Raw genomic sequence first — 15356 nt, forward strand, 5'->3', positions numbered from 1 at the left:
CTTGGGTCAGAAGCTAACATTCTGGGCAGCGCACAGGCCTAGTGTCAGTAGAGAGTTAACCTCCAGAACTCAAGTGATTAACCTTTACCTTTAGTGTGACATAAATAGCATTTAACCCACACAGACCAGCTTAATCTTGTCAGTATGCTCTGATGCTCAGGTTCTCTCTGCTCAAAGATAAAATATGGAAAGCAAAACATCTGAAGCCCAAATGTACCATGTTCATTATTAAATTTCTGTTACAAACATCTAATAATCACATGGATGAAGGCTTGACATTGCCTCAATAATCAGCATGTCCCAGGAAGGAAGGAAATACAGCGAACTGCGGAAGAATCTTGTTCTCAACGGCATTTTCATGTGAGGTTCTTCTCTGCCAATAAAGGCACCATAGCATTTGTGTCTTTTACTCCCAAGCAATATGTTCCTTCATTTTAGGATTTTTCAAATCCCATAAAATACCTTTAACCTGTTTATTTAATAAATTTGGTTACAAGACAGCACCCTCTGCTGATAGTGATATATTTAGGATCATAAATTGGTAAGATTAGGGCTATGGAGGATTTTCATGTTCTATATAGATGAAGAATGCTGGTTCTGAGTATTTTTGCAAAGAGAGAGGCTGAACATTCTGGGCTGGATTAAAGTTGCCTAGTTTCACTATCAGCTCTTAGTCACTTTCATTTTTTAAAAGTTGCTTCTGAAATCTCTACTATAACTGGTATAGGTCAATACAGTCAGAAATAGAATATCAGGACTCAAGATGTTAAATGATAACTGCCTTTTCTAAAATATCTTTTGTCTCCCCTTATCATGCCGTTTGATTCCTGTTCATCCTATCTCTTAAATGTTATAAAGTGAAATGTAGTGCAGCCAGCTCAAGGAGAGGATGTTCTATACATTGTGATACTGTATAATACAACTGGGGTAGGAAAACAACCATCTTTGAATGTGAGGAAACACACTATGCCAATGCAACAGAAACACCGCAATGAATGAGAAAACTCATGGCTGTTCGGATGGAACAGCACACTCATATACTAGTTGCCTTTGTGATCTCTGGCCAACATTTCCTCTGCAGTGATGTATTTATCTACTCGATCATTTTTCAAATCAGCTTGTGTTATTGCCAACTTTTAAGCTCTTACAAAGTTCAAGTAGCAACCAGCTCTTCACAAATAACCTCAGCAACATTTAGTCAGCAAACCATTTTCTGTGATGATCTTTTTACTACACAACATAAAGCCACTGATAAAATTAACTAAAATACTAAAGAGCAGAAGCACAATAGCAGCTTTGCTTAAAATGACTGGAACCAGATGCTCCTGAAAAATGGGGGGGGGGGGAGAAAAGAAAAGAAAAGGGAAGAAAAGAAAAGAGTACTTGTTTCTCTGTCACTCCCAGCAAAGTAAGCTGGTTTTGCTAGCCCGTTGTTTGATCAATTTTCAGACAGATATTCCAGCCAACTACTTGGGACTTTAAGTTATGCTAGTGTGCTATTTTAAATCAAGTGAACCCACTATCATTCCCATCTTGAATCTAGCTAAATCACACAAGAATTCTGGAACACAGATCAAGAACCTAATTTGTTCCCACTTTTCAACCAAGCTGTAGCCCAAACTCATATAAGGGGTTGGGGGATGGGGAAGAGAGTGAGATCACACATCAGGTTCTAAAATACAGCTTGGCTAGCCCAAGATATAGCAGCTTAACTGCACGGCTGATACATTTAGGGTTTTCTAGTACAATTTGCTGGGGAAATATTTTATTTTAGAAAGTATGGGCCTCCTGCCCACAAGGGCTTTGCCGTTAAATTTCAATGAGGGGGAGCTCACATAGTAGATGTCTGTGTCCAAACTAGCCCCTAAACTGAAATATGCAGGATTCTGCATATGTGAGAGAGTTGTGTACACATTCTCTGTATGAAATGATTGAAAGAACAAGTACAATACATAAACAGAACAAAAATACACAACACAGTTGCCCCAGTCAGCAATCCCAGTGTTTTACTACACTCTGTAAACGCTGAAAAGAAATTTTGCACAAATCACACGTAACAAATTAGCAGTTAATCCATTTTATTGGTTTTTTTTTTAAAACAGACCATATAAGGAGGCTAGACAACATGAATTCTAAAGGCAATGAGGAGAAATGTAAATGTAAAGGTTTATCAACATTGATCTTGCAAGTGGTAAGTAGAATCTACAAATTATTTGCTGGAACACATTCAGCACAAAAAGATCAGCTTCTACGACAACAAAAGAACATACAAATACAAGATGTTCTGAATCCATCAAGCAACATTCCAAGCACTTAATTAATAAATGATAAGAAGAATCTTCTTGTGTTTATAAATTAGTTTTCTTCTGAGAGAGATTGATTTTGTCACCAAGACTTAGGGCCATTCCCTGCAAAAGCGAAAGAAAGAGTAATCACATTTCAGATAACTTATGAACAAGAAAGGGAACTACTGACATGCTATACAAATAAATCGTATCACAAATTCTGTGTTTTCATCTGAACTATAAGAGCAGGTTATTCATAAGCCCAAACAGGATTTTTTAAAAGCTTTGGTCTATCTTATAGCATGATGCTGACATAATTCATCACAGATAACTCCCCAAAGAGGAAAACCTAGAATCAGCACTCACTATTACTGTAATCTGTTGCCCAGAGAGCTTAGCAAGGAGTGTCAAGCTAAGTGAAAGTAAAGTGTCTTACACCAAGTAGCACTAATGGAGGGGCAACGAGTCTCAAGATTAGAAGGAGAATGTCACTTTCATGGCATCCCTGCCCCTTCACCACAAGATTTTGCAGGTCCCTTCCCCTTTCAGGGCAGGACATCATGAATAGTGGGACAGGCAGAGCTTTAGAAAATAGAAACAAGATTTTATTTTGGAGCATAAAAAGGGAAGACAGCTTTGTCCCCGAACAAGACGTTTCCTAGCCCATCAGCAGGATAATGAGCTCTGGGCAAGAACTGAACATAGGGCCAGTCACTTTTCTCTCAGCCTAAACTACCTCACAGGGTGGTTGTGAGGATAAACATAACCATGTACACAGCTCTGGGCTCCTTGGAGGAAGAGTGGGACAGAAATGAAAAACAAATAGATAAATCAGATAATTTCCCCATAGGGGAAACTCAAAAAGATTAGTAACTCCTAATGGCTAAGCAGAAAGCACTGAAATTTCACAAGGTGTTCCTACATGATGATAGCATTAAGTCTGTGGACTTCAAGAATATTGGTTTAATTGTTGATATTTCATGCCTTTTGCCTAATTTGGAAGAAACTGCTCCTTGCTTTCATATGAAAGGAGTAGTACCCTATTTTAGCCACCTACTGGCGCAGCAGGGAAATAACTTGTCTAGCAAACAAGAGGTTGCTGTTTCGAATGCCCGCTGGTATATATCCCAGACAATGGGAAACACCTATATTGGGCAGCAGTGATTTAGGAAGATGCTGAAAGGCATCATCTTATACTGCGTGGTAGATGGCAATGGTAAACTCTTTCTGTATTCTACCAAAGAAAACCACATGGCTCTGTGGTCACCAGGAGTTGACACCAATTCATCGGCGCAACTTTACAGTACCCCTATTTTATACACCCCATTATAATTCCAAAGTGGCTGGTCAAAAAGTTATCAAAAGTCATATGGTGGTAGCACATGATGGTAGCCTTAAATGTATGGACATTCAAGGAGATCAATATAATCATGATTTTCAATCAACAGGTTATTTCTTTTAACAATTCATTAAAAATCAAAGGGTGGACAGAGCTCCTTGAATGTCTACACATTTAATGCTATCACCATGTACAGGCATACCTCATTATGAGTCATTACGCCTATGGGGATGTTGGGGAGGGGGGGTTAGGTTCCTGCAAGGGGGCGGGGGTTAACAAGTCAAAGAACAGCGACAATATGAAAAGTGAGTATCATAACGTGTTCCACAGGTGTCCATATGCCCTGCAAGTACACGCCCCACCAAAATAGTCAATTCAGCAAATTTGCTGTGAAAAATCATGGGGAACACACACACAAAACAAGGAGTCACAAAATGGCTCCCCATTATAAAATGGTGACTCCAATCTGCGGATAAGCAAGATTAACCCCTTCTTTGCTAGGGGCTTCTCAAGTATACTGAGCTTGGATGTCAGTCACTCAACTGCAAATATCAAGGTCCACCTGTAGGAACCACCATGTGAAATTTTAGAGCTTTCTTCCCAGCCATTTAGGAGTATATTTAAAGGAACTGGGAGGCAGAGAGAGCTCTCTTATAGTTTTTCATGGTAAGAGTCCAGTAGCTTTGCTTGTTATCAAACCATTGGTCCATTTAGCTCAGTATTGTCTACAGTACAAAGTTTGACTTCTCCCAGGTTACAGGCAGGAGTCTCCCCCTCAGCCCTTTATCTGGAGATGCCAAGGAGGGAACCTGGAACCTTCTGCATTCACGCAAGCATGCAGATGCTCTTTCCAGAGCAGCCCCATCCCCCAGGGGGAATATCTTAGAGTGCTGCTCACATTTCTTCCTGCTCCTCCCATCCTGTTCAGAGTCTTCATACGGCTGAGCTCAGAGCTGAGCTGCCCAGGCCATGACTGCTCTTTCCTCCTGTCTCTCTGTGGCAGGCAGGATGGAAGGGAGGGAGGAAGGTTTGATATGATTTTATAGTTTTCTCAGCACTGTGTATAATGTGTTGTGCTATATTATACAGCTATCTAGTTTTGCTGGATCTCAGATTGACAAAGGCAAAACTTGGGTGCCCATCTTCCTTAAGTTGAAGTTTGTTCTGTTTGTGAGATAGTGTTGTGGTGAGAAATGGACAGTGGTAGCTCTGTGTGTGTGTGTGTGTGTGTGTGTGTGTGTGTGTGTAATATTTCTTGGTGACTGCTGTGATGAGCTGCATGTCTGGCCTTGAGACTAATTTGTGATTCACTCACTGCTCTAATTTGCTCAACAATCTACATTGCAAGGTGTACTTAGGCAAAATGTGGCTGAAGTTGCTCTAGTTGAACATGGCTGTGCTTGCTGCTAAGGGTGCTGCTGTGGCAGCTGTAGCAATGATAGAAAATAATATAAAGGAATCATAATTCTGTGTGAGAGAGCAACTTATGTCATTGATGTTACTGCAGTTCAGACACTGTGGCTGGCAGTAGATTCTGGGTCAAATGATTCTTTTTTGGTCATTTTTGAACTGTATTGGGACAAACAGATTCCCTTCTACTGTGTGCTTCTGCAATGTTTTTCAAGACAGGACTGCAAAATCTATTTCTCCATGTCAACATCATCAAGAGAGGGCATAACCTCCCAAAATGCCTGCTTGGAGGCAGTAATGGGCTGGATGAGGGATACCAAACTGATGCTGAATCCAAATAAGATGCAGGTACTTATTGTGTGGGGTCGGAACTTGGGAGACCATTTTGAGGTCACACTCCCTCAGAACAAACAGGTACGCAATCTGGGGGTGCTTCCAGATCCAAACCTCTCCCTGGTGTCCCAGGTTGAGGCGGTAGCCAGAGGTTCTTTTTATCAGCTTTGGCTGATATGCCAGCTGCGTCCGTTTCTTGAGATGAACAACCTAGTAACATCTAAGCTAGATTAGTACAATGTACTCTATGTGAGGCTGCCTTTGTACGTAGTCCGGAAACTGCAGTTAGTTCAGAATGTGGCAACTTGGTTGGTCTCTGGGTCATCTAGGAGAGACCATATTACTCCTGTGTTGAAAGAACTACACAGGCTGCTGATACGTTTCCGGGAAAAGTACAAAGTGCTGGTTATTACCTATAAAGCCCTAAACAGCTTAGGCCCTAGGTATTTAAGAGAACGTCTTCTTCACCATGAGCCCCATTGCTGGTTAAGATCATCTGGAGAGGTTCATCTCCGGATGCCACCAACTCGTTTGGCGGCTACCCAGAAGTGGGCCTTCTCCATTGCTGCCCTTGGACTTTGGAATGTGCTCTCTGTTGAAATAAGAGCCTCCCCATCTCTGGCAAGTTTTAAAAAGGCACTGAAGACACATTTATTCACCCAGGCGTTTAATTAGATTTATAATTTTAATATTTTAATGTTGGGTTTTTAAATGATTTTTATTTTAACGATTTTAATTGTTTAAATGATTTCAATTGTTTAACTGATTTAATGCTGAAATGTTTTTAACTGTAAACCATCCAGAGACGTAAATTGTGGGAGGTATTAAAATATGCTAAATAAACAAAATGCATTGCAAATTGCAATGGGAAACTTGTGTGCACTCTGTGAGTGCAGCTTGTTCCAGCCATAGAGAATAATGGGGGAACTTGAAACACCCTACTGTTCCCTATGAGGAACTCCTAGGGACATGAAAGTGGGTTGTGTGGTAGGACATGATGGGTGTTACCTACTACTCAACCCACAAAAGAGATGGACAATAGGGGTAAGGATGTAAATGAACCGGTTCAGCGGCTGCTTAGGGAAGCACCAAACCAGCTCAGGCTTCTGCAGCCGAACTGGTTTGGTGGAGCGGTGAGTGGTTCCCTTAAAAACAGGTAAAGAGATCCTTACTTGTTCTGCTGCCACCCCACTGCTTTTCTGGGCGCTCACGCCATGTGCAGCTGTGGTGCTGTTCCCTGCAGCCTACATGCACCGTCAACACACACATGGCTACCTCGCATGCACTGTGTGGTCACGCATGTGCAGTGACCATGTGCGTGCCAATGGTGTGTGCAAGTGCAGGGAACAGTGCTACAGCTGCTCGAGCGCTGTGCCCGGAAAAGTGGTGGCGGGGAGCAGCAAAGCAGGAAAGGACCTACTTACTTGCTTTTTAATTGTTAAATTTATATTATTTAAGGAAACGGCTCTCAGCCCCCCACCTGCACAAGCCATTTGTGCACATCCTTAAATAGGGGTGTGCACAGAACCGTTCTGGGGAATTTGGTTTGCAGTCAAACTGAATTCCAACCGAACCACCAGTCTGCAAACTGGTTCGTTAGAACCAACCAGTGGTTCGGTTTGCGCACTTGAACCAGGTTGAACCAGTTTGGGATGCTTGTAAAGGGGAACCTGGTAAGGAATCTGGCTTGTAAAAGGAAATCCCTATTTAAGGATTCCCCTTTACAAGCAAAGGGAGACCACTAACATCTAAAAGGGGGTTGTAAGGGTGGGCGAGAGGACACATTATCCACAGCGGCAGCAGTGGCAGAAGCTCCCCCATGGTGGTAACTGCTTTAGGCCACGCTGGCACTCCCCCATCAGTGGGGGCCTGGTTCTGGCCTCCACGCATGCACGCGGAGCCTAGAGAAGCCACTGCTGCTAGCCTATAATGGGTAAGGTGCCCTCTCACCTGCACTGCCCCCACCGGCCCTTTCAACCCCACTTTAGTTGTAATTCTTACCAGATTCCCCATTTCAAGTGTTGCAAACCAGGCCCAGTTCGAACTCTAGTGGCCCCCCCCCCACTTTCTTGGGGTCTGGTTCGAATCAAACTATGATAGGCAAGCACACAATTTTTAACCAATTTTTAAACTCCCCCCCCTAGTATGTAGGAATCCTAAACTACCATCCTGAAAGAGCAACTTTGACTACTTATTTGTCTCTGGGTCCAACTCAAGGTACTAGTTATTACTAGATATCTAAAAGACCCATCTGCTCCCATGAGTTTCTGCCTGCCTTACAAGGTCACCTAAGGGAGGCCATCCTTTGTGTGTAGATACCAAATTAAGATTGATCATCATGCATGTGGGACAGTGCCTTCTCAGACTGAGATTATGGAATACACTCCCTGAGGATGTTTGCTCTCTGCCCTCCATCACCTTTCCATGTCAGGTGCTGTTCACAAAATCTTCTGGTCTTTAGTAGGTGTTTGATTTCCATCTATACTTTACATCTGTTGACAATATTCTGTTGTACTGATTTTACTGTTTTTTTTTGGGGGGGGGGAGGCTTCCATTTATGTATTGTTGCATTTTAACCTTTTGCACAGTACCTAGGGATTTTTTGGCAAACAAACAGATTTACTTGGAAATTAGACTGGAACTCTCATCAGAGAACTGCACTTAGGATCACAGCCCTCCTTTACCTACACACCATTAAAACAGAAAGCACTAAACAGATTAGTTTTTAGTTGACATTGTAAATTTCAGGTAATTCAATTTCTGAAACACCTTTAACAAAATATAATTACCTGACTTTTTGCACGAATTCTTATGTGTCCTGTGACAGGAGCATCAGGGCCAAGATGAATTGGCTTTTCAATGCTGACGTTTGCAAGTGCATCTTCTCCAAATATTGACCGTGCATAGAGATTGGCAGCCATGAAACCACAATAACCAGAAAGAGCCTAAAGACATAGCAGCCATTTTATACAACTTGTAAGATTATTTTTCCCAACTGAATCTTTAGCAGGCCCTTGGGCTTAAGTTTGATCCTCTGCTGAAACTTAGCATTTTAAATTATATAGTTTTAAGATTTATATCCCACCTCTCTTTCCTAAAAAAGTTAAATGTAGCTCACAACAGTAATAATTTTAAGAATACATGAACTTGGGATAGAGACAAATTAAAAGCTGTGGGTGTGAGCTGCTCTCCAGTAGACTAACAGACTTCTCAGTTCAAACGACAAGAAAATTTATAGAGCATATTGGGACAACAGAACAAATTAATTCAACAAAATAATGATTTTATTTACAATTTGAAACTAGATTTACAGTATATCTGCAGAAGTTCTTACCTTTTCTGGGGTAAGGCATTTCATATTAGTGGATTTTAATATATGCTGCAAGTATTCATTCAAATCCACTATATTTGTGTTCACTGTAACCTTCAAAAATAAAGAGATATAAGGACTTAATGATCTTTCCAAAGTTCTCTCAACATATAAGTTACACATCTACAGAAATTAAACTCACTCAAGAGTTATTGATATGTTCTATCTGGAAAGAGATTTCTACGTCTGATAATGTATGAATGAGGGCTGGTCTACCTGATGGCAGCAAAATGGGAAGTATGAAATCATAAAGTCTATTATATTCAGTGCCACTCATGGGCCCTCATCAGATATTTCCAGTTTGTTTGAAGAGTCCTCTGCAACTTAAAGTTTCACATATTGCTTTAAACAAAATTTGGTCATGTGAAAGATCAAGGCTTAAACCTCTTCTTTTTGCATATAGAGAAAGCTCATTATCCGCAGATTCGCGTATCCACGGTTGGGAAAAAGACACCTGACCTTGGCATACATGGGGCAGGGGGACGACACACATCAACCTCACATATCTCTGGTTCGGAGGTGGCCAGAAATGACCACAGAGGTCATTTCCACCTGCCATTTCATTTCTTGGAGCCCCAAAATTGCTCCGTTTAAAGGAAAAAACCAAGAAAACCTCAGTGGTTTTCAGCTAATTGGGGGCATTCTGGGGCATAGCACAACTCGAGGGGAGCAGCAAAGCATGATAAGGAGCTTCCCTCCCCCACGTTTGCCCCCGAAATTTGGCCAATTTTTGCGCCAAATGGGAACCCAACTCCTGCAAACCCATAGCTCCCAATGCCTCGATATTCGCAGTTTCAGAATCCATGGCTGCAGCTGGTAACGGAACCCCCATGAATATTGAGATACGCCTGTATAAGTTTTTATTTTGCAAATGCCTTGCTTTTTACTTCATTTAAAAAGCTGTGGAGGAATCAAAAGAAGGGATGTGCAAATCAATTTGAGTACAAATCGATTTGTTCCTGAATCTAGCTGATTTGGGCAATTTGGAGACAGAACAAATCACCACTGTGGTCCATTGGCTAGATTCGGGTTCAAATCAAATCGCACCCGATTCAATCCAAATCGATTCAAAATTCCTCCTATTAATTTCCCTCGATTCCCAGCTTTCATCATCATCATCATCATAAAGTTAAGCTCTAGCCCTTGTAGAAGTAGTGTTATGAAGCAAAATGTGCGGTCACTATTTTTCAAGTGTTTGGATTCTTTGGTGTATAATAACTTTTCCTCAATGAATTCCTAGGAACGCCTTCATTTCTTCTATTCATTTTGACTGTCTTTGGACAGGGCCAATTGTCAACTGCCATGTGCCAACTACTCCGCCCTCCCACTTGGAAGGCAGTGGGCTGTCTAATAATCTTTCCTCATTATGAATCTCTATGATGATTCATTATACACCAAAGAGCCTAAAGACCTCAAAAATCCTAAAATATAAACTGAGTACGCAGTGGCTTGTGGGTTGGGGAATAGTTGGCACATGGGATGCCACTAATTCCCCACCTCCACCCATAAAGCTGTGGGGTCAAAATCAACAGAAGAAATGAAGGTGTGTAATGAAGACACCAAAGAATCTGAACACTTCAATACTCCAAAAAAACCCAAAAAACTGAGTACCCGATTGCCTTGCAGGTGCGGGACGGGTATAGTTGGCACATGGCAGTTCGCACTGTCCAAAGACAGTCAAAATCAACAGAAGAAATGAAGGTGTGTAATGAATCCTCATAGGGATTCATTGAAGAAAGGTTATTATACACCAAACATATACACCAAATCCAAACACTTGAAGAAAGTGGCCACACATTTTGCTCCATTATTCCACTTCTACAAGGGCTAGAGCTTAGCTTTTTTTTTTATTTTAAATGAAATCTAATTTTAAATGGATGTGTGTTAGGGTTAGGATAGGGCAACTTCGAATCCCCATTATTTCCTAGGATGGAAATATACAAAATCAGTAAAAACTAAATAAGAAAAATCATTTTAAAAATCAACCAAGTGCCCCACTGCCTTGAAATTTGGATGGCAGGTGGCACCCGTGGGGATCTAACTACCACTCAAATTTGGTGCCCTTAGGACTTTTATAAGCAGCCCAAATCAATCCAAATCTGAACTGAATCGAATTAAATCCAAATCGAATCTGGGGTGATTCGGGGTTACAGATTTGGACACAAAACAAATCAGGGGTAATTCAATTTGGGCACAAATCGAAATGAAAAAACCGATTTGTGCACATCCCTTGTCAAAAGTCTGTAGCTCCTGTTCAGCAGTTTCATTTTTGAGGAAGAACTGTTTGACAGTTAAAAGTTTGGAGGGAAGTGGAGATTTGATTTTATTGGTTAGATTTTGAAAAATGGAGGGAACTTAAGTTGATTTGATTGGTTTGTTTAAAAAACTGTAGAGGAAAAAATATATATAAGGAGTCTGCCTTCAGCAGAGTTGAGTCCTGAAAAAGGAGTTCAGAGAGGCAGTCTGGGGCAGAACAATTTGAAGAGCTGAAGTGCAGTACAAGAAGAATCCAAATGCAGAAGAGAATGCAGAGCTGGAGAATCTGAGTGAAGGAATTGCTAGTACAGAGAGAGAGAATCAGAGCTGGGGCTGGAAAGAGCTGTGAAATCACTGGCAGAGTGTGGAAACTCTCTGTAAAGCTAACACAAGCAAGAACAAACAGTTTGGGGTTGAACACCCAGAGCTGTGACAGAGAGCAGGACCTGAGGCTGAACAAGGGGCAAGCTGGGTTGCTGGGAAAACTGAGGTAACTGCAGAGGATTCTGAGTTAGGGCCCAGTGCTAGACAGGTCAGTTTGGATGTGTTTTGATCACTTTTCATTTCTTCCTTATGCTCATATGGTTGCTGTTTTTGTAACAAACACTTCAAAGGAACTATTAGTTTAAAACAACTATTTTCAAAATAAAATGTCGTGTTTTATATATATATATATATATATATATATATATATATATATATATATACATACACAAACATAGCTTCTGTCTGTTTTTCTCCACCCCAAGCCTAAACCCTCTACCACTCACTCACTCTATATATTTAATACAACAGAGGTTTGGAAGGCTGTTGCAGACTTAGCCAAAGAAAGCCTAAAAGTCTACTTGGTGGGCAGCAGAAAAACTCAGAAGTCACAGGGCTGGTTGGGACCAGGCTGTGACAAGCAATAGCAGCATAGTGTGACCCTTGAAAGGTCAATAAAAACCCATGAAGATACTGTAAGTACATCCCACAGTAGCTGTGGTCCTTCAGAGTGTACAACCAAGGAAGAATCAGTCTCAGACTAGGGCTTTCCCATTCTACTCCATCCCCAGCCACAGCTCGTGTCCCCCCCCACAAAGCAGATCATGAGGTTCAGAATACCTCTAGAATAGCATGGGCAGATGAAGCCGAGGGGATAAAGTGAAACCCTTCCCCGCCCCATGAGTACATATGTGTTTTTCATATGCACACACAGGAGTTGTTTTGAACTAAAACCACTGGCTGAAATCACTTGAGGATGTTCAATTGCAATTAACTTGTCCTTTTAATTTCAATGGGGTTTACTCAAATAAATTTAGTTAAGATGTCAGCCATTACATTTTAAAATTTAATCTTTTAGTGAACTTCCAAGTTTGTTACCAAGTGGTTAACTTGTTTGCTGTCAATGTTCTTAATGAGTAGTTTATTTTAAAACAAGTTGTATTAGTTAATAAATTAGGGAAGTTTCCTTTTTAAAAACCTACTTAGAACTAATCTAATCACGCTCATGCTCAGGGATTGGCTGACTGCAGTATCTCTCCCCCTCCCCCACCCCTGCCGACATCTGCAGGTGGTCCTGTCCTGCAGCAGATGTTTCTACTAGATGGCTTTTTTATCCTTTTATCATTTTGCAAACCTTTTTTGAATTTCATCTTGTACAGAAAAACCACAAATGCTTAGATCACATCCAACTTTTGCAACAAATTCTCTAATTTCAGGATTGTCATTTCCTCCTTTTATTAGGACTATCATCTTACAATGCCATGACTGCAGTTGGGCATGTAGTCTCTGCTTCTGCATGTGGCAAGCTTTGCTGGACTGGAGTGTATATTATGTTTCATTTGCATGATTTCTTGCTAATACACTACTATAAGATACAGGATGAGACAATACATAGAGCTCACTTTGTTTTCCCATTCGAATTCAGCCCACATCTGACGAAACTCTGCATCTGTACAAGTAGCAGGCTGGATATAATCCATGATGTCAATGTGTATGTCACTGAGGACAACACAGTTTCTGTCACTGGCTGCTCCAGAAACATCGTACACTAAAAATACAAAACAGACCAGCAGAAATTAACAATGCAACATCAATTTGCAACTGAATGAAATGTATACACTTTCCAATTTATAGCAATCATGCAACTGTAAAAATAGCAAGGTTTTAAAAGCTGCAAATCAAAAATTATTCTTAGGACTGTAAAACACAAATATATGTAAATCTTCAACCACTTATATGTCAAACATTCACAATCCCTTGTTGTGAATAAATACTTACCAATATTACCAAAAATTATGCCATTCTCTGTGGATGCTACTTTCACATTAGCCTTAATATTGGCAAAATCATGTGGAGCGAGTGTAAGAGGAGATGGCTTTTCCACAAGCTTCAAATCACCTGTTTAAAATGGTTTGAAAGAGAATGCTTAAAGAAAGTGCTGAAATAATAAAAATGAATATTTGCACTGTTAGAATTTATTTATTTATATTATTATTAATAATAATAATTTACCTAATGTAGCTAGTTCTAGTGTGCAGTTCTGCAAAGTATCGCTGGTCTGGTTTACTACAAGCACATCCAGTACAATATCATATTGGTTGACATGAACATATGCTTCTGCATAGACTGGATCTGAAAAGCCTGTCAGCTGAGTGACCTGCCAAACATAAATGAAGAGCGGAAAAAGCAGGCATACATTATTGAAAAATGAAGAACCATGACTAAAGAATATTTTATTCCGAATGCTTTCTTCCATTTATGCCAACAAAACAGTCTTGAGCACGTCAGACCAATTAGAATTATTAATCCCATAACGCAATTATCCTCTTCAGTATCTATCTCTTTTTGTAGGCAACACAAGTGGGGGAAATATTGTGCAAGGCACTCTAATTGGGTGAGTCAGGTGGCAATTGAAGAGAAGGCCTTTCTAGTAGTGGCACCCAAACTTTGGAACTCCTTCCTGGGAGGTAGATGCCCAGCATCTTTACTATTATCTTTTTAGCACCACGGAAAGTTGGTTGTGTTCTCTTGGGCACTTTATAACATTGCTTTTCCTTCATGCTTTTTCTTCCCTCTGCTGAACAGTTTTAATTGGTTATGGTTCTTTGTGTTTTACTGTTTTCACTGTTACATGTTGTGGGTTTTGGGTTTTTAATTATTGCATTATATTACTGCTATTTTGATCCCAAACAGATAATATAGGCAGGAATATAAAATACAGCCTGACTATATTTTCACTCAAGTTATCACTTCCTTGTTTTGTCCAACAACTTCTATTAAACTATCATGTCTATTTCATTCACTTGATCTATCACGAGGTTCACATTTTCAGAATTTCTCCCAAGGTGTTTATTGTTTTTAAAAAAGAGAAATACTTTCCACAGTAACTAACTGCTTTAACAATGTAACACAGGCTTACCAAACCACAAATGCTTTTCAGTATCACAGTCCAGTGAAAAGCTAACAATGAAATAGTAATGGCCTAACCCCAGTAGTTAGTTACTTAAAATGCAGCTTAAAATATGGCAGCATTAGGCGTAATTTTTTTTTAAGTTAAAAAAAAAGAGTGGAAATACCTCACCTTGTTGAGTTTGGATGCCAGTGGATCAGCAGCTTCTTTTCTTTGTGTGTTGCCCATTGCTGCTAAAAGACTCAGCTGAAACTGATCTTCCTTCGAGCTCATTTCATTTTTAGCAGTCAGCTGCATGAAGGAAATGGGATCATCTGGCTGAACTGTCACATTCCTCTTTTCGGATTCTTTCTGTGTAAAGAAGAATGAATACTGGTTAAGTTATATCTATACCTACAAATGAGTAATACAGCAGTTCTTTTATTTGGGCCTCAAGGAATGTTACTTGACGTTGTTGAGAGGCAAAGCACGACAAAGCTCATAATTACACATGCACTCTCACCTTCTGAGAGAGCTTCTCCTCCTCCAGTTTAGCAGACAACATGTGAGAAAGGGACTGCCGGCACTCCTTGTTGAAAATATCATTCATTAAAGGGGAACATTCTGAGAGCACTTTCAGGCAGAGAGAGATCCGATCCACATCATCATCTGTAATTGGCTTCTTAGGAAGAGATGACTTGCCCAAATGGAGAATACTAGCCATGACCAACATTGCCTCAGCTACAAAAGACTAAACGAGGGAAGAGGAGAAAGATAATACCAAGTCCTACATTCCTTTAAATGTCACAGGCTTAAGGTTTCTGATTAGAAACAGTGGCTGACATGCTACGCAACGTTTAATGTAAACCACCCCAAGCCATTTTAGGAAAGGTGGTATATAAATTGAATGAATGAATGAATGAATGAATAAAAAAACATACTACATGAACCTTGCAATATAACATTTGCACACTTGTGAAAGAGCATGGG

The 15356-nt window shown here is 40.4% G+C and overlaps 1 protein-coding gene across 2 annotated transcripts in view; it reads right to left on the minus strand.

Annotated features, from left to right (window-relative positions):
- Positions 1-2061: 2061 nt before the first annotated feature.
- COPB1 (COPI coat complex subunit beta 1) overlaps positions 2062-15356 on the minus strand; it is a 38572-nt gene continuing 25277 nt past the window's right edge. Inside the window, exons 15-23 of one of the 2 annotated variants that reach the window (XM_053304564.1) lie at positions 14890-15117; positions 14559-14738; positions 13490-13634; positions 13256-13375; positions 12880-13025; positions 8702-8791; positions 8157-8312; positions 4523-4618; positions 2062-2408 (exon numbers count right to left, since the gene is read on the minus strand). In XM_053304564.1, the coding sequence (XP_053160539.1) occupies positions 2349-2408; positions 4523-4618; positions 8157-8312; positions 8702-8791; positions 12880-13025; positions 13256-13375; positions 13490-13634; positions 14559-14738; positions 14890-15117 (1221 nt within the window). In that variant the 3' untranslated portion in view covers positions 2062-2348. The remainder of the gene's footprint in view (positions 2409-4522; positions 4619-8156; positions 8313-8701; positions 8792-12879; positions 13026-13255; positions 13376-13489; positions 13635-14558; positions 14739-14889; positions 15118-15356) is intronic. The other variant, XM_053304574.1, reaches the window with a different exon arrangement.

Source organism: Hemicordylus capensis, chromosome 1, assembly GCF_027244095.1.
Source record: "Hemicordylus capensis ecotype Gifberg chromosome 1, rHemCap1.1.pri, whole genome shotgun sequence".
Taxonomy (NCBI): domain Eukaryota; kingdom Metazoa; phylum Chordata; class Lepidosauria; order Squamata; family Cordylidae; genus Hemicordylus; species Hemicordylus capensis.